The 18765-nt window shown below is 33.8% G+C and overlaps 2 protein-coding genes across 2 annotated transcripts; one reads left to right on the forward strand and one right to left on the reverse strand.

Moving 5' to 3' along the window:
• Window positions 1-2509: 2509 nt before the first annotated feature.
• Window positions 2510-17588, reverse strand: T3dh (Type III alcohol dehydrogenase). The gene is made up of 18 exons (XM_080167396.1): window positions 17450-17588; window positions 13049-13086; window positions 12321-12385; window positions 11349-11421; window positions 10867-10920; window positions 10368-10456; window positions 9148-9211; window positions 8836-8893; window positions 7931-8022; window positions 7458-7516; window positions 7082-7150; window positions 6382-6506; window positions 5817-5877; window positions 5251-5289; window positions 4979-5028; window positions 3645-3676; window positions 3248-3337; window positions 2510-2808 (listed from the first exon to the last, which is right to left on the reverse strand). The coding sequence occupies exons 1-18, from the start codon at window positions 17475-17477 to the stop codon at window positions 2725-2727; spliced, it is 1170 nt and encodes a 389-aa protein (XP_080023522.1). The 5' UTR covers window positions 17478-17588; the 3' UTR covers window positions 2510-2724.
• On the forward strand, window positions 13297-16311 carry LOC145324768 (uncharacterized). Its single transcript, XM_080167395.1, has 4 exons — window positions 13297-13735; window positions 13972-14093; window positions 14425-15006; window positions 15662-16311. The coding sequence occupies exons 1-4, from the start codon at window positions 13429-13431 to the stop codon at window positions 16166-16168; spliced, it is 1518 nt and encodes a 505-aa protein (XP_080023521.1). The 5' UTR covers window positions 13297-13428; the 3' UTR covers window positions 16169-16311.
• Window positions 17589-18765: the final 1177 nt, after the last annotated feature.

An 18765-nucleotide genomic window follows, 5' to 3' on the forward strand; every position in this document is an offset into this window, starting at 1 on the left:
TATTCGTTACCAGCAATATTTTACCGCGAACTGCAGTAGATTCAAATACTTTTTAACAAAAGGATATAGTAAGAATGTAATACATTTATTTTTGAAAAATCATTATTTGATTTCATTTAATGATTTTCACATTTAGATATTCAAATTTAGATTTATTTTATCATGTCTTCATGTTTGAGTTAATAATTGAATTAAGATAAACATGTTTTTATTTGATAAAAAAAATCCTTTAGGCTCTAATGGCTTAGTCTTAATGAATAAGACAATGGGTAATCAATAAATAACATCTCCAATGAAAACAAATAAAATATTCCTTCTTTAAATTAAATTTATTCGTTTAAATGGGAACTCCTAGTTTGAAGCAACCAATCGAGATTGACATAAAATTTCTAAGCAAATTAATGAGATAACGTATTTGTAAAACTTTGGAAACTAGTAAAATTGAAAGGCTAATGCCCACTACCTTCCTGATTATGACAAAGTGGTTCCAAGACAACAAATTACTTGATTGTATAGCCCCTGCCTGAGCATGAGAAAAAAACGGCACTCAAAGACGTCCAAGTTTTTCAAGAATTGGGAAGGGGGCGTTTAATACCGAAAATACCCCCCCCCCCCCCAAAAAAAAAAGGACATCTTTGTCATATCTATTCCTATATATATTTTTATATTATCAAACACTTTTAAAAAGTCAAAAGTACAAAAATCATTTCAGTACCTATAAAAAAAATGTTGCATTTAAAAAAAATTTCTAAGTAAGTAGTTTTTACTTGGAAATCTTTATATCACTTTAATTAATAAGTTTGGAATAATAGCAATTTCGATTAGGAAAAAATCTTAAAAGGATTCAATATAATTAAGATATTTTGGTATGTTCAATGTTATCTCTATCCACTGAACCGATTTAGGTCTCCATTTGAGGAAGCTTCAAAGTGTTCCAAGGATAGTTTCAAGCCATTGAATTTTAAGTAAGTTTTTGGATGACATTAGAATAAAAATACTAGTGGAAAAAAATGATTAGAATTAATCCAACGTTTAGAAGTAAATTTTTAAGTATATCATTTAGATGACCCCAATAAGCTCTTGTCAACGTATTAAATGATTTACATAAATTGTATGGATGCACTTAATAAATGCCGAAAATATCTAAAACATAAGGTTTTTTCTTTTAGGAGTTTTATCATTTTGAAATTGGGTGAAAAATATGTCTCCAATTTTCCGATCATTTAAACGATATTTGTTGAAGTAAAAATTGCATTCAAACATATTTTGCTAAATAAAGGAGAGAAGGAAGCAAGAAAATGATCATGACTGCTACAGTCTGAAATTATAAAATTTTAGCCTTCTATCTCTTATAGGAGTTGAATAGGTGGGAATAGGTTGCCTTGACCCCCAACCTTCTTCCCATTAAGGTCTTGCTTTGGGCCAGATCTTTAAGTGCTAAATAGTAAGAAGTTGTTTAGTTATCTAAATGTGAAATCAAAAAATTGGCAAAAGAAAAACTAATTAAAAAAAGTTTAAATCTAGCTTTGCCGTTTCAGAGATCTTATACACGTATACACATCCTACTAATTTAATATTTATGATAACTCTTGATGGTTTGCTTCTGACACTTTGAGGTTTCTTTTTTTGGGAGATTTTTGAATTTCTGATGATGTGATTTTCGATCATGAATTTGTACTAAATAAAAATTTACATTCTTTTTCTATTTATCACAAAATTATTGCTCTCTTTTTTAATTCCTTTTTTCATCTAAGACCTCTCTTTTTAAATCATCTCTTTCTCTCTCTCTCTCTCTCTCTTTCTCTCTCTCTCTCCTTCTCTCAGAAACCATACTTTTTGTTTCCCCCTCTTTTTTTTCCTAAAAAGAGATTAATGTCTTAAAAATGCTCTTAAATTGCCGCTTCATTTCTCATTGGAGGATTTTTAGTGATTCTTTTCTTATAGGAGCAAATAGGAAGGCGATTTTTTGGATTATTAGTTGTTTATCAAATAAAAAGTACAATAACATCCTTAAATGTATAGCTTACGAATTAATAACAAATAAAAAAAATTTAGGGTTAAGAAAACTAGTTATTTCTCGCATCGTATTATAAACAGCTTTCCGCGGATGTAAAATGTAAAGTTATAAGATTAAAACTAGTCTTTTTAGCCCCGAGATGAAAAAGGCACAGGCTAAAAAAACAACTAGTTTGAATTTTTTTAATTGTACATTTTTATATTCATAGAAAACTAGAAAACTAGGTTTCGAATGAATTCAAGAAAAATTTTTATAACTTAAAATCCCTAAATCTCAAAAAATTATCGTTAAATTGATTAAAATGTCACCAAAAGTGTAGGAATTATGTTGTATGTCCTAAATAATTTTTGCTTTTTAGAAAAGCTTATTCTCTATAAATAAGTGTTATTAGTAATAATAATGATATTTTTTGGGTAAACTTTAACAAATTATGTTTAATCATTAAAATGAACAATATGATTTTTATTTATTTTTCAAAAGTACATTTAGCAGTTATTATTTATTATTGATTTTTTATTCCTTCACAAAATTTATAATTAAACTTACTTCAAAGTACATATTTATAAATGATTTGATCTTAGAAAAAAACCATTAAAAATTATCTTTTTCTTTCTACTAGCTATGAATTAGCAAGTTATAATTGTTGTAAACAAAGAAATTATACAAAAAAATGAAATAAATTTGAGAAAACTTCATTATTTAATTATTCAATTATGATAAGCTTTAGTGTAGAGGTCAAGGGCGTCTTGAAGTTTGACCTCGCGTGGATTGTTCGGCATCAAACGGTCAACCTAAATTGATATTTAGATTTAGAAACTTTAAAAAGTATGATATTACATTAAACTCTAATTTCGGAAAGCATTAAATAAGTCCTTGGATGTTTTTGGTGTATTTATTCTGAGATAGAAGTCTATTTAGGCTTTTTTACCCCTCCGTCCTCTTTTAAATGCGTAATTCCTAGATGCTAGGTTCGGATTTCAAATGCGTTATTAAGATTTTATAAAACACAATATAAGTTACATTAGGACAAACGGACAAACGTTGTTATCGAGTAGCTGCAATACTTTATACATAGCCTCTGCTAAAGTTGCCCCAAGACAATAGCTTAAAAAACGCCGCAGGACCAGTAGCTGTATTCGCTGATGAGTTGGTTAAGCAGTTACAAAGATCTTAAGCTTCAGATGGACAGACAGACACGGCTCTAATTTGTATTATAAATAAGATATTTACCTTCATAGCCTCAGTTGCAAGAAACTCTAGGTCAGTTTCCTTGATTCCAACTTGGGAGAGATTCACTGGGATTTTCAGATCATGTGATAGCTACAATAAAAAGTAAAGTATATCTAAAAGTAACAGGATGGCTGTGTTGTGTGTGTCTCTCTGTTTTTACCGCTGGCCCGATATGGTTCTCATTTACAGTTAAGCTTATATGTCCAAGGAAGGTTTATAACTATTTTGCTGATACTCCGACCCTGGAAAATAATCACTATGTTTTATTTTAACCTTAAAAAAAACTAAAATTGATTTTAGACGAATTATTCACCATTTCCTTCCCTCGTGTGCCCATTGATGCCTCTAGAGGCGTATAATCTAGTTAATTAAAGTATAATTTTAAAAAAGATTAAACCTGAGTAAATCCATCGGCCATGACCATAACATCTAAAAAAAATAGATATGACAATAAGAATGGCGAAGACAATCTTCAATTACGAACTGGACATATATAGTAAGACAAGCATATTCATATATTTTCCCGATTTCTTGGTAAGAATATTTCCCATAACAGAACCCAGTAATAGTGTCGGACTGATTATGACGTAACAAAAAAAATTAGCCAATGAGAGGACATTATTGACCAATGGTAAAATTCATAGTGGCCTCTCATTGGCTATTTTTTTTTTGTTACGTCATAATCAGTCCGACACTAATACTGGGTTCCCCATAACAATGTAAATGTGCATCTACTATATGACTTACTCGATCTGTCAATAATGCTAAAATAACAGACATATCCTATCCTATAACATAAAGTAGTAAGTAAGGTTTATTTGACTATAGCTTCAGATTTCATTACTTTTAATACTGAGTTCTCCTTTTTAGGAAAGCTTCACATAGATCCCATGATGGTTCCACACTATTATAGGTCAATCCTTTGAGTGGTTTTAGGCTATTTTTCTCCTCCCTTTTTACCCTTTAGAAAACACGAGTTCTTAGATGCTAAGGGCGCCACTACTATCTATAATACAAAGTAGAATGATGTCTATCCGGCCGTCCGTCCGTCTGTCTGTCCGTCTGAAGCTTAAGTTCTCGGTAACCACTGAACCGATCGGATTCTACTCTTCAGGGTATATACCTATTGGTCCTGCGGTGGTTTTAAGCTATTTTCTTTTTTTTTTTTTTTTTACAAATTTTACGAATTTTACGAATTTTACGAATTTCGCGAATTTCGCGAATTTAATCGCAAAATGTTTTCCTGCTGGGTAGGTGCGAAAATTTGTGATCCGTTCTGCTGGGTAAGTAATAGAAGATGTAATTATGCCTCTTGGGGCAAAGCCCCTAGAGGCTAGGGGCGAAGCCACTAGTTATATAAAGTAGTAAGCGTTTTTTGCCTGTCCCGAAGGATTTCGCTAACCGCTGAACCAATATTGTTCTCCTTTACAGTTAAGCTTCTTATAGGTCCTGGGAAGGTCTTAAACTATTCTTGGGGAGGGTGTCTTCACCCCCTACCCCTTAAAAATATTTTTTAACACTTAAAACTTAAATTTAAAATGGGATGAGGTCGACTTTTCCCCCTCCTACTTTAAGTGCCCCTAGAGACTTCTAGGGGGCTTAGTCGCTAGTTTATACATAAAGGTTTATCATTATCGTTATGTCAACAGATATGTTTGGTGATTTACTACTTATGGTTGTTGTCATTACTGTTTTGTTGATATGAGAAAATATGTAAGTTAAAATATGTACCTGTTCCTTGGATAGCTGCTTCTGCGGGAAACAGGATTCCTGTCAAATCCCTTGAAAAAAAATTCTTTTAAAATTTACTTCATACAAAATCATTTTTATTAAAATTGTATATGAATTGATTTTAAAATGAACAAATTGAGATTTTAGTTTAATAAATTTGTATCTTTATTTTTAAAATATTACTGTTATTATTGATTTATCATTAAACGCGCTTATAATATCAAATAAAAGGTTTCTTTTTTATCATAATAATAAATTGTAAACTGTTAAACCTGTACATTAAAGCTGCTTTTGGCTCTCCTCCATTAAATCTATCAAAAAGCAAAATAATAAAAAAAAATAAAGCATTATATACTAAAAGGCAAATATTTAAAAAAAGTTTTATTGAGTTAAACTAATAATCGTTATAAATCTCACAAAGAAAATAATGTTTTAAAAAGGACCTTTAGGATGCTGTGAGTATTGGTGCAAAATATATGACGTAACAAAAAAAATTAGCCAATGAGAGGCCGTTATTGACCAATGGTAAAATTTATAGTGGTCTCTCATTTGCTATTTTTTTTTGTTACGTCATATTTTTTGCACCAATACTCACAGCATCGACCTTTAGACAAAGGTTAATATCTAAAGGTTTGAAGAAAGTTAAAATAACTTTGAGTGTGTTATAAAAAGAATTGATTTTATCAAATAGGAAAACCACAATCACATTAAAATGTTCACCCCTCTAGAAATTTAGATTATAGTTAGGGCGTTCAAACCATCTAACGCGGAAGCCCCCACACCCCAAAAGATACAGGTCCTGAAGGGGCTCTCACAGTTATGGGATAAGGATGATTACCTTAGTACATGTGGCAACATCAATGAATTTGATAAACCATGAGGAACATGGAAATGTGAACCTAAACAACATTACTTGAAGCTTTTAACCCTACAGTAATCTTTTCTAGCCAGATTATAATACAATCATAAAAAGAGAAACAATAGACATGGATGTTTTGTATCTTATTATATAGACATACAGTTATCTATTAGGGCCAACAAAAAGGAACAATTTTTTTTTATGGACATCGTCGATCACAATTTTTATAGAAAAAATGTAAAATTCACGTACGTACTATCTGATAGAGATCCATTTTTAGTTTAAAGTTTGCCTCTGGTAGCTTTTTTTTAGACGGCATACTTTTAGACTAAAACTAATGAGTAGTGTGTATAGACAATTCTAGTATGGTTTCGAATTCGATTTCTGTCTGCATGAATTGGTTTTATTTTACCATCCTCGGAAAGTTGTCTATAATACGATGCGATAAAAAACGAGAAAGGGAGGGAAGTGAGACATAAGGGTATAAAAAGAAAGATAAAAATTCTCCCCGCATGCCCCTAATCTGAAAATGAAAAATAATTACCTATAGGATAGGCCAGCGCATGAACCGCCGCGCATGGGGAATTAGCAAATGCCATTCCCGCGTAAAGACTGCCAAGCAACATACCACCCCGAGCATCTCTATCCTGCCCATCCTCACACACTCTCCTGAATTAGCAGGGATTTTAAGGGATAAGACAAAGGAATATAAATTAATATATGGCTATAAATATATTTACTCCTTCTGTATATTTCGACTATACGTTGAAACGTTTGTATAGTATGCTAGTTTGGCACAATCAATTGGGTAAAAGTATTTTTCTGAGCCAACAAATAAGATAACATGGCTATGAAACTTTGGTTACTCGTGTATTTAACGGCCCATTACCTGCAACACTTTGAAACTTTATCATGAGTGTGGGAGAAGTTACTCATCGCGGCAGCCTGTAGCAGAGCAAAATAAAAAATAAGGGGGGATTTTTTTTGTTTTTGGGTGGGTTGGGGGTGTCCCACCCCCCAAGAAAATAGCTTAAAACCACCACAGGACCAGTAGGTATAATCCCTGAAGAGTAGAGCCCAATCGGTTCAGTGGTTACCGAGATCTTAAGCTTCAGACGGACGACGGACAGACTGACAGACGGACAGACTGACAGACGGACAGACATCATTCTACTTTGTATTATAGATAAATTATGCAACTTCCTTAACTAAAGATTATGTTTTCCATTTAAAATTTTACAAACCTGATATTTTCAGACAACAGCTTCAAAGCTTCCCTTGCAAGAACATCAGAAAGTACATTCTTTTTAAACCTAGAAAATTATAAATTGGTAAAATTTGGCTAATAATTTAAAAGAAGGTTGCGTGATTTTTTTTAACGATTTAATTACTTTATTACGGGTTAGGCTATATTCAGTACTTGGTAGCTCCGCAGAGCTAGAGCTCTTTGCCCGCCAAACTTTCAATTTATTTCGAAACTAAGGGTGGAGGGTTTTAGCCCTAACAGCCACTTATAGGGAAAGAACCAAAAAAAGTAAATCTAACATAGAAATTATAAAATAATGTTTTAGAATTAGATATTCTATATGTTTATGTAAAATTGGATGTATAATAACTCACTTTGAAGTATAAGCTTCAATAGCATGAACCATGGCATCAATTCCTGTAGCTGCACTAACCTAAACAAATTGAATTGTCTTAATTTCTACCTGCTGAATTCCTTGTATAAAATCAACAGAATGTCTGTCTGTCCATCTTTTTGTGTGTGTGTATCAAAGAATATGGCCATAAGAGCTTAACTGATATGATTCTCCTTTACAGTAGATACAAGTAAGTTTGATAATTTGTTTGGGGGAAGGTAAAACATTCTATTAAGAGGAATCGATGTAAAAAATGACAACCACCAATATTTTATTCCTTTCTTTCTTAAATACTAAAATTAAAAGAAAAAGGTCTACTTCCCCCTAATTCGCTCAAGTGCTTCACCTAATATGGCATAGCCACAAGTGGCTAAAAAAAGTTGTTGGAAACTAAAAAATTTTTTTTTCAAATGTTGTAATTAAAAAAAAAATGCTCTCTTAACAAGTCCTTACTTTTGGTGGTAGACTTAGAGTGAGATCCCCATCCAAAACAGCGTAGTCTGCATAGAGTTGGGGCCCTACTACACCTTTCTTCTCTGCTACACCTAGAATTATATATAGTTGTATAGTCTGCATAGAGTTGAGGACCTACTACACCTTTCTTCTCCGCTACACCTAGAATTATATATAGTTGTATAGTCTGCATAGAGTTGGGGACCTACTACACCTTTCTTCTCCGCTACACCTAGAATTATATATAGTTGTATAGTCTGCATAGAGTTGGGGACCTACTACACCTTTCTTTTCTGCTACACCTAGAATTATATATAGTTGTATAGTCTGTATAGAGTTGGGGACCTACTACACCTTTCTTCTCTGCTACACCTAGAATTATATATAGTTGTATAGTCTGTATAGAGTTGAGGACCTACTACACCTTTCTTCCCTGCTACACCTAGTATTATACATAGTTGTATAGTCTGCATATAGTTGGGGACCTACTACACCTTTCTTCTCTGCTACACCTAGAATTATATATAGTTGTATAGTCTGCATAGAGTTGGGGACCTACTACACCTTTCTTCTCTGCTACACCTAGAATTATATATAGTTGTATAGTCTGCATAGAGTTGGGGACCTACTACACCTTTCTCCTCTGCTACACCTAGAATTATATATAGTTGTATAGTCTGCATAGAGTTGAGGACCTACTACACCTTTCTTCTCTGCTACACCTAGAATTATATATAGTTGTATACTGTATAGCCTGCATAGAGTTGGGGACCTACTACACCTTTCTTCTCTGCTACACCTAGAATCATATATAGAGTTGGGGACCTACCATACCTTTCTTCTCTGCTACACCTAGAATCATATATAGTTGTATAGTCTGCATAGAGTTGGGGATAAGTAAGTACCTGTAGTAATAACGCTGATATCAGTAACTTCTGAGCCTGTACCTGCAGTTGTTGGCACCTAAACAGGCACAAACTAAATTTTACATATTGAAATTATTTCGAAAGATTTGGTGATTTTTATGTTTTGGTTAATATAAATCAAAATATGATTTTTTACGATTTTTAATGAGCAGTTTTGTAAGTCCTTTTTATAATAGTGATTATGAATATATCTAAAAAAATTTAAAATCAGAGAAAAAAATTACTTTTATCAGTTCCAAAAAAAAAAAAAATGGAAAGGTTTCGTGAATTTTCTTACAAATAAATTCATACCTGGATTAGAGGCAGCCTGGAACCAACAGTTTTACCCACGCCGTACACTTCTGCCATAGTCTGACTGAAAATAAAAAAGTTTTAAATGTGTAAAAATTAAATTTTCTTTAATTGAATATTATGTTTATAGGCTATCTTCAGATAAACAAATAAAAAAATAATCTAACATAAAATCAAGATTCTACCTTTTAAAATTATTCCTGTCAGTAAAATCATTTACTAAGTATGTTTGCGATTACTTTTATTTAATGAAATCTTCCAATTTTTAACATTTACAAAATGGCCTGATTTATTGCATCAAGATCCATGACAGATCTATATAGGAAATAAACGTCTATAAATGAGCTCGAGTCTTCCATTGGTAAAGTGTTTAAAATTCATAATGCTCCAATAATCCTCATTTAACTCTCATTGACCAAAGCGATAAGCCCTTCTTCTATTTGTTTATGGAATGAATTAAGTTTTTCACTTCATGTAGATATTTGAATTACATTGAAGTATTTAATCCTTTTTTCATAAATAAAAAATATACGTTTATAATAGAGTAAATCTGAAAAAACTGTATTTTAAAAGAATTCGATTGTGGCGACACTTCCTTTGTGTTAAAATATTAAAACTAAAATTTTAATCATTTTAACCCTTTGGTGATGGTAATGTGAAAAAAATATAATTAAAAAAATATTTTTAAAATCATTTAAATTAATAAATATTTACTTCTTTCTTTTAGTAATAGATAGTAATGGCGGGGGAGGAAAATTTATTTATTGAGAAATAGATAAATAGATATGTACTTATAGAAAACTAGCCAATAGCAATATAGTTATATTGAGCCAACTCTAGTAATAATATATACTTGCAGTAGAAAATTAAAATGAAAACAACAAAATTATTTGTCTGTGTGTGTGTAACAAAAGCTCTCGCTAACCGATATGGTTCTCCTTTATATTGGAGGTTACATTGGTCCTGATAAGGTTTATAACTTAGATGAGGGTACTCTCTCTCTCGCTCTAGAGAAATTCCCTCCTAGAAAAATTAACCCTTGACAATTTTGTTTCAGCTTTTTTTTTAAAACTAAAATTGGAAATGGATTAACTTCCTTCCCCTTCTCAAGTGACCTAGATGTCCTAGACACGTAGCGGCTAGTATCATAATGAAAATAAAACATTCTGAAGCAAAACCTAAACGAAAATAACATATGAAATGGTAGAAGAGTACCATACCTTGTTTTACCCGCCATAAAAGCTGTAACTTTGGCAGTATCCATGGAACTTCCACCTCCCACTCCAACTATTCCATCAACGCCAATCTCCTGAAATAGCATGGAAGACGACATTCAAATGTAAATTCCATGGGTACCTAAAGTTTTATAAGCACGTTTTCATATTTGTTGGCTAAAAATGTTAGGTACTTTCATTAAACTGTTGTTGGTTTCAAACAAATATTATATAATAATGTCCATTTTAAAAAAATCGTGATTGATTTGTATTATTATGTTAACACAGTAATTATTATATGACCAACACAAATTTAATTCATAAAAAAATGCATATTTTCACTCGATTTTGGTAAAACATATTTCTAACCATGCAGGGCTTTTTTCCCCTAGACTATTATCCCTACAAGGGAGAAACCACCAATAAATATTAAATTTGACATTAAAGGTTCGAATTTTGCAATTGTTGAAAATATTTTTACATAATTTTGTCATGGATCTTTTACCTTGCATTTTTGAATAAGTTCCAGAACAATGGATTCAGGGGGATCTTCTGCTACCTAAATAAAATAAAATCTGAGACAATAATATAGAAATTCTAGAGCTTGGTAAAAACCAGTGGTGTGCAGAGGTTTTGTCAGGAGATGGGCTAAGTGCAACCGATAATTTTGAAACCCTTTTAAAACAAAGTTGAGGTGGTTGTAAGATTTAAAGGATTGTTATTTTAATTTTTAGCAAACATTTCATCTCACACTTATGTTCCAAAATATTTTGAACATATCATGCAACGCTTGCACTACTTATGGTCATACGTGTCCTTGTTTTTAAGTTTTTTCCACAAGCGAAATAAATCTAAAATAAAATTTGGCCGTAAATGTAACGGTCGTCAATTATACCAAGTGTTTGCCTCCAACGACAGCTGAAATTACTTACAGGTTTCGTGAGTTTTTTTCTAATAAATTTCCTTGTTGGAATAAGCTTAGTTTACCTTATCAAAAACAGAGCATTTCAGGCCTTCTTTCTCAATTCCTGCTTGTATTTTATCTGTCAAACCAAGTTTTCTACAACAAAAAATTATCATTACTTTCCATCAAAGTGCATAGCGAGCATTAAGACCGTTTTATTTTTTCTCCTATGCAATACCCAATCAGGAGGACCTGGTACCCTAACCCTGTGGGGCTACTCTGTTAAGAATAAGCTGACTCGCTAACCGCTGAACCGATCGGGTTCTCCTTAACAGGGTAGCTTCTCATAGGTCCCAAGAAGGTTTATAACTATTTTAGGGGAGGGTACCACCACCCTCCCAAGAGAAATCGCCCCTAGAAAAAATCCCCCCCACATGTTTTTATATTTTTAAACTAAAATCAAAAATGGGAGGGGGAGCACTCCCCCCCAAAAAAGTTCTCCCCTTAAATCATTATTTTCTACTTTTTCTTTCAAAATCTGAAATAAGAAATTGGGTTATCAAAATCGACTCTCTCCTCTTCACGTTCCCCTAGAGGCCTCTATGAGCGTAGTCACTAGTAATGAATAAAACAAAAGGTTGTGGTTAGTTATTCGTTTTTTTATTACTTAGGTTAGGTTAGTTAATTATTTTGGATACTGGGTAGCACCATAGGAATTGGATACCGCAGGTTTAGGCCCGAATAGTTAGGGCCCTCCCCAGGGGCTATGCAAAGGATAATATCTATAACCTTCCTACATTCAATTTATTTTTTTACAGTGCTTAATAAGCTCTTTGTGTGGAAGCACCAGGCCTATTCTAACAATCAATTCTACAAAAAAAATCACAAAACCTTTGGAAGTAAGATGGAAGTATAACTTTTTTTTCATGTAACTGAAGAGGGGTGGGTAAGAAAAGGGTAATGGGGGTTGTAGGGAAATTTTCCTTTAGAATTGTTTGTCAGAATCACATTACCTTTTCCATAGAAAGCACTATCGATTCTAATTGTAAAGTTACCTCAAACCAGGGTCTGTAACAATCATAGCATGTTTGGTTCCCAGCTTTTTTATCAGTTCTCCAACCTTTACAGAAGAAAAGCATAAGAAAAAATGAATGAATTAATGTTTTACAAGTTGCGTTAGAAACAAGGCTCGGCAGCCGAGCGTCATTTTATAATATACAATTCAGCTCGATATCTAAACCTGTTCCCACACAAACATTTCATCTTTTCAGATTTTTTTTGCACACAAGCGGGTTAAAAGTTGAGCCTTATGCGCGGCTAAGGCCGAGCCCTGGTTTAAAAGAAAGAATGGGAAGACAATATCATTTTGCTGCTTATTTTTACATTTTTGAGAAGAAAATAAAAAAATATTTGCAATCATTTTTACAGTTTAATTAACCCCCGTTCTTCTATATCATTCAATTTATTAACTTTTATAACGAAAATATTTGTTTTATCATAACAAAATTGAGAAATAGCATTACATTCAAGTATTGATTTTAGTTAGGATATGCATGCAAAGAGGGAGGGGATTTTGGGCTGTTGATTTCACTAAGCTTAAAAACCTAGGACACTTTTATTAAATTTTGATTGTTTGGTTCATTGAGTTGAGTGTCCAAACGTTTTAACCACGAATCGTAATTTACAGAAGGGGTAATTTTGTGTATTATAATTGGTGATGTACATCAATTATCGGTTATTGTCCTATCCCTTTAGATCCTTGGTATAAATGATAATGTTTTACCTTTGTGCTTGAACCAAGCTCACAAAGAATGTTGGGAACTGAAAAGTAAAGCAATATTAATGAAATATAACCCAAACGTAAGAGTCCCAAACGTCAGAGTGGACAAACGCAAGAGTCCCAAACGCAAGAGTCCCAAACGTCAGAGTGGACAAACGTCAGAGTGGGACAAACGTCGGAGTGGACAAACGTCAGAGTGGACATTGCTTAAGTAAAACATCAGAGTCTATGCTATTTTAATTATATGACAAAAAATCTTCTAATTTTTTGCAAAAAATCTTTCAAATATTTTATAAAAATCTTCCAATTTTGAATGACATCTTATTCGTGTTTTGTCTTTGGTAACAATCAGACGTGAGAGATTTTGTTGTGAGCCGATAGCCATGCAGCCGCCGTACCCTGCCAGGTACTCCCAGGCAAAGCAGGGAGGAAAACACCTCCATGATGCGGATAACTTTCAATACAGGAAACGTGGTGCTACGAAAAACCGAACATTCTACAAATGTGTACTGCATAAAACACATAACTGCAACGCAGCTGCTTCTGTTGATATTAAAACAGATAAGCTTGTGCAACTCAATGGATACCACTCTCATGACAGCGACCTTGCTAAAAAAGAAGTTGACAAAATCGTAAAAGAAGCCATCCAAACTGCGGCAACAACATTGGAAACTCCTAAAAATGTTTTAGGTAGGCAAATTACTTTGTAAATATCAAATTGTTTTGAAGGAAATTCTTATAATTAATAGTTAAATGATCATAATCGTACATATAATATTTTTAAAAGCTTTTCTATAAATAGGGTCTGTCTGTCCACCAGTCCGTCAATCTGTCTGTTAATGTTTGTACTAACGTTTCATGACTTTGGCGTTATAAATAATATCATCCTTGTTCATTTTTTTTAAAGCTATATATATTTTTTTCAGGAAACTTGAGCATGAACATTCTTAATAATTTTGGTATGGATGGAATTATGATGATGAAAAAAAGTGCCAACATTAAGAAGAATATAATTCGAGCGAGACGTGAGAATCTTGCGATACCAAAGGTAATCATAGTTTAACTGTAAACAAAGCAAAATATATCCCCAAGTACATAGCACTGTGTCCTATAAAATTCAATTGTGTGCACTCAAGCGTGAAAGGAGAATTACACAATTTAGGATTTCTTTATTGAATTTTACTTAATAGTCCTAACCATAGTATAAGTATTGACATCAAACCTGTTATGAGCGTGCTCAAATGTGTTTATATCTAACCTAATATACATTAGAAATATGGTTTAAAAGCCTAGATTATTTGTGTATCCTTTTCTTGGCCTAACCTAACTTCTAAAAATAATATTCTATAAAAAGCTTGATTAATATTTTTGTTTTCTAGGAAGCTAAAGATTGGTCTACAATGACTGTACCTGAGATTCTCAAGGAGACAGTGGCTGGAGATAAATTTCTTCAATTAGAAGAGTCTATTGTTGACAAGTATGGAACTGAGAAAAAGATTTTAATCTTTTGTAGCCCAAACCAACTGGAGATGTTAAACAGGGCAGAGTCTTGGATTGGCGATGGAACTTTTGAGGTTGTACGGAAATCTCTTTTCTATCAACTTTTTATTATAACAGCAAAAATGCCAAGTGGGGTGTATTTACCAGCTCTGTTTGCTTTCCTTCCAAACAAGGAGCTGGCAAGTTATGCCAGAGTCTTTTCCTTCCTGATGTCTAAGGGAGTAGCAGCTCCATCCAGCGGATTCCATTGCGATTTTGAGATAAATATCAGAAAAGCCATTAAGATCAGTTACCCAGGAGTTCCAGTGTATGGATGTGACACTCATTTCAAACGTGCACTTAGGGCTCACTGTGTCAATGAGCTTGGTCTTGGCTCTCTGTATCAAAATTGTAAGGAGTTTCAGATACTAATCCGGTACATATGGGCTCTTTCTCTGGTGCCAATAGATGATATTCATAAGGTAAAGTTATACAGTATTGAATTTATAAACAAAGTAATTTAGGTGTAAACAATTAATTTCAATATATTGACCTCAATTTATTTGAACAAAAGAAAAAAAACAAAAATTTTAATACCACCCTACCCCTCCCCCCCCCCCCCAACCTCCTGACAAAACTATGACTCTGGCTGCAGCACCCTAGCCTGCCTAGCCGCAGCGCTCGGCCCCCTAGCCTGCCTAGCCGCGGGCGCTCGGCCCCCTAGCCTATAACCTAACCTAACCTAATCATAAAGAAAATGACTCTGGCTGCAGCACTCAGCACCCTGGCCTACCTAGCCGCAGCGCTCGGCCCCCTAGCCTGCCTAGCCGCGGGCGCTCGGCCCCCTAGCCTATAACCTAACCTAACCTAATCATAAAGAAAATGACTCTGGCTGCAGCACTCAGCACCCTGGCCTACCTAGCTGCAGCGCTCGGCCCCCTAGCCTGCCTAGCCGCGGGCGCTCGGCCCCCTAGCCTATAACCTAACCTAACCTAATTATAAAGAAAATATTGTGCTTGTCCAGAGTCATTGTTATGTTTGGGGGGGGGGGGGGGGCGCAAAACAATGTTAGGCATAACCAATAAGATAGTTTTAAATTTACATTTAATTTTTTTTCTCAAATTTATATTTATTTAGATTCGTGATACTGTTGTAGAGAAGAAGATTAAAGAACTTGAACCAGCTTGGCCAGAAGAAAAAGACGAAGTTGATGAATTTATTGAGTACTTTGACAAGAATTTCGTTGGAGCCATAAATGGGAGGACCGGAATAAGAAACCAACCAAGATTCCCACATACTTTATGGAACAAGCATGATGCTGTCATCAATGATGAGTTTCTTACTACAAATTCTGCTGAAGGATATAACTATGGTTTATCATCAGCATTGCCTGCAAATTCAGGTACTTGGACTGTAGTAGCTCGTTTGCAAGCAGAAGAAGCAACAGCCAATTTAAAGCTCAGGGACGCGCTACTAGGACCTCAAAATAACGAGACAACCAAAAGCAGTGCAAGAAACACCTACACAAATATGCGAAGGAAGGAGCTGGCAAGCATAGTAGAGAAATATGACGAGGATGTCAGCCCTGTCATATTTATGCAAACAATTGTGGGATACTACAACCATGACGTTATTAATGAGTAATATTCCACTGCACAAAAATTATGTTTGTTAAAAATTTGGGTATGCCAATATTTAAACTTTATAATATATATGTGATATATTTGAAAGGGTGTAAAATGTTCGTTCTAACACAGTTGTTAAATAAATATGAAAAAAAGTAAAAATATAAATGTTTTTTTTTATATGGTAATGATTATAAAATCGAGACTCATACGTTTTACTTATAAAATGTCCACTCTGACGTTTGTCCCAAAAATCCTGCGTTTGTCCACTCTGACGTTTGTCCCACTCTGACGTTTGTCCCACTCTGACGTTTGGGACTCTTGCGTTTGTCCACTCTGATGTTTTTCCACTCTGACGTTTGGGACTCTTACGTTTGTCGTGGAACCCGTGGCATAACATAAAAAGTTTTTGGGTAGGTGCTAGGTTCAAATCTCGGCTCAACAGTGCATCATATAAAGACTTCCTACGGCTGCTTGGTCAGGTACTCGACATGCATAGTTATAGTATGGAGAGAAGGACATCCAGACAAAGGTCTTGCAATCGAGTGAGTTGTTTGTCTCTAGGAGTTTTGTTTGTATAATCATGCACTTTATTAGAAAGAATTTTGATTTATAGATACCAGGGATCGGAAGCCGCGCGTAAGCCGCGTGTAAGCCTCAGTGAAATCGTCATTTTATCACTATAAAATTTAGCTGGATGTATAAAACTGTCTCTTTAGTAGACAATCCTTCTTTCAAAAATTTCTTTTTCTGCTCACAAGCAGGTTTAAAACTGAGGCTTATGCGCGGCTGAGGCGCGGCTTCCGAACCCAAGATATGCCAAATAAGACTTAATGATGCATCCTGTCCGTCTGGAGGTTATTCAGGGTAAAGCAATGTTAATGAGATGTCAAATAGTCAGTTGTTGTCTGTTTGACTGTCCGTTAAGATCACCGAAATATATTTGTAATGTGGCTTTTCGGAAACACAATCTTTTTGTCTGGTGCTAAATAATTCAATAACTACTGAAGCGATTGAGTTCTCCATTTAGAACCCTTTACTAACAAACTTTACAACTATAGAAATAACCTACTCAAATATAACAAGACAGTCATAGTGTTGCTTTGCTGTTAAAACATGCAACTATTCTTCTAGCATTGCTTTGGAACTAATAAATATCTTGATGGATTATAACTGGCTCTAAGCCAAACTGAAAAATCATGTATCGTATTGTAGTATAGACAATTTTTCACAGGGCTAATAAAACAGTAATCAATCTCATACTTATTTTATAAAGTATTTACCTGTGAAAAATTTTTACCTGTTGAAAATAAAAATCCCTTTGACATTTTCTCCAATATAATTTAAATTTATAGGCACAAAAAATAGATGTAACTAATCTTGTGCAACAATTATAACTGAATTAAGAATCAAACATAAATGAACAATTGGAAAAATTGTGGAAACGTGATAAAAACTTGATGTTATATACAGTTGAGGGATTAAAACATATGTGCCTGTGTTTCTTGATAAGTAATATCTTACTATACAAAATAGTAAGGATTTTGTATCTGAAGCTTATGATAGCAATAACTACGGAACCAATTTGGTTCTCCATTTTAGGGAAGCTTAATATTTACTAATATGGTTCTAGAGTATTTTATTTTTAGATTTAAGTCTTAGTATGGTTTTAGGCCATTTTTCTATCCTTGGATACAGAGCCCTTAAATGGTAGGGGGGTTTTCACTAGTCACTAAAATAGTATAGCTAAAACTATTTGGAAACGATATGAAGATAACCCTAAAAGGAGAATACTATCGCTTTAGTGGTTATCAATAACTTTACATATAAACCAAAATCTTTTCTAATTTGTACTATTGGCTACACACCTAGAGGAATCTAGGACCACTTGAGGGTAAGGGAGGGGATTGTTAGTCGATCCTCTACTTTCAATTTTAGTTTTTAAAATGAAATGAAAATGTAAAGAAAATTGAAAAAAGGTATTTTTTCAGGGCATATTTATCTTTGATTATAGATGTACCCTTTTCTTAATGATATGTATAAAGCTTATTATTTAATATATTTCTTCGCTGTTTCAAATTAATTTCCCTAACTGAATTCAGAAATTGTTGATATGTTATTTAAAGAATAATAAACATATGTAATAATCATTGCACACACATGCATAAATACGTGGCTTTCACATAAAGTGCTTGTTGAGCACTTATACAACCCCCTCCCCCAAAGTTATTTTATGATTAAATGGAAACTAAGGGGGAGTTGACGTTTCTTCCTCTGACCTTCAGGAGGGACTTATACCTGCGATGCCATAAACTTGCGAGGCTACCAATTACAAAATATAACCTAATCTAAATTGAACTAAAGTGATAAAGATACAAAATAGCCCTCCGCCCTCCCCCTATGTTCAATTCATAATAAAAATAAGGTAAAAGGGGGGATTCTGTGCACTACTAGGTGTGTGAGAGGGTTATTGATACTATTAACCCTTAACAGTCGGGCCCCTTGCCACACCTTAATCGATCGTTCAACGCCTCCCCCTATTATCTCAGTTCCTATTAGAGCTAGAGGGCTAAGATTTTTTGTGCTAGTCCCCTGTTTAATAATGATTTCCGACCT

Source organism: Acartia tonsa, chromosome 7 (assembly GCF_053477335.1).
Source record: "Acartia tonsa isolate MP-2025a chromosome 7, ASM5347733v1, whole genome shotgun sequence".
NCBI classification, from domain to species: domain Eukaryota; kingdom Metazoa; phylum Arthropoda; class Copepoda; order Calanoida; family Acartiidae; genus Acartia; species Acartia tonsa.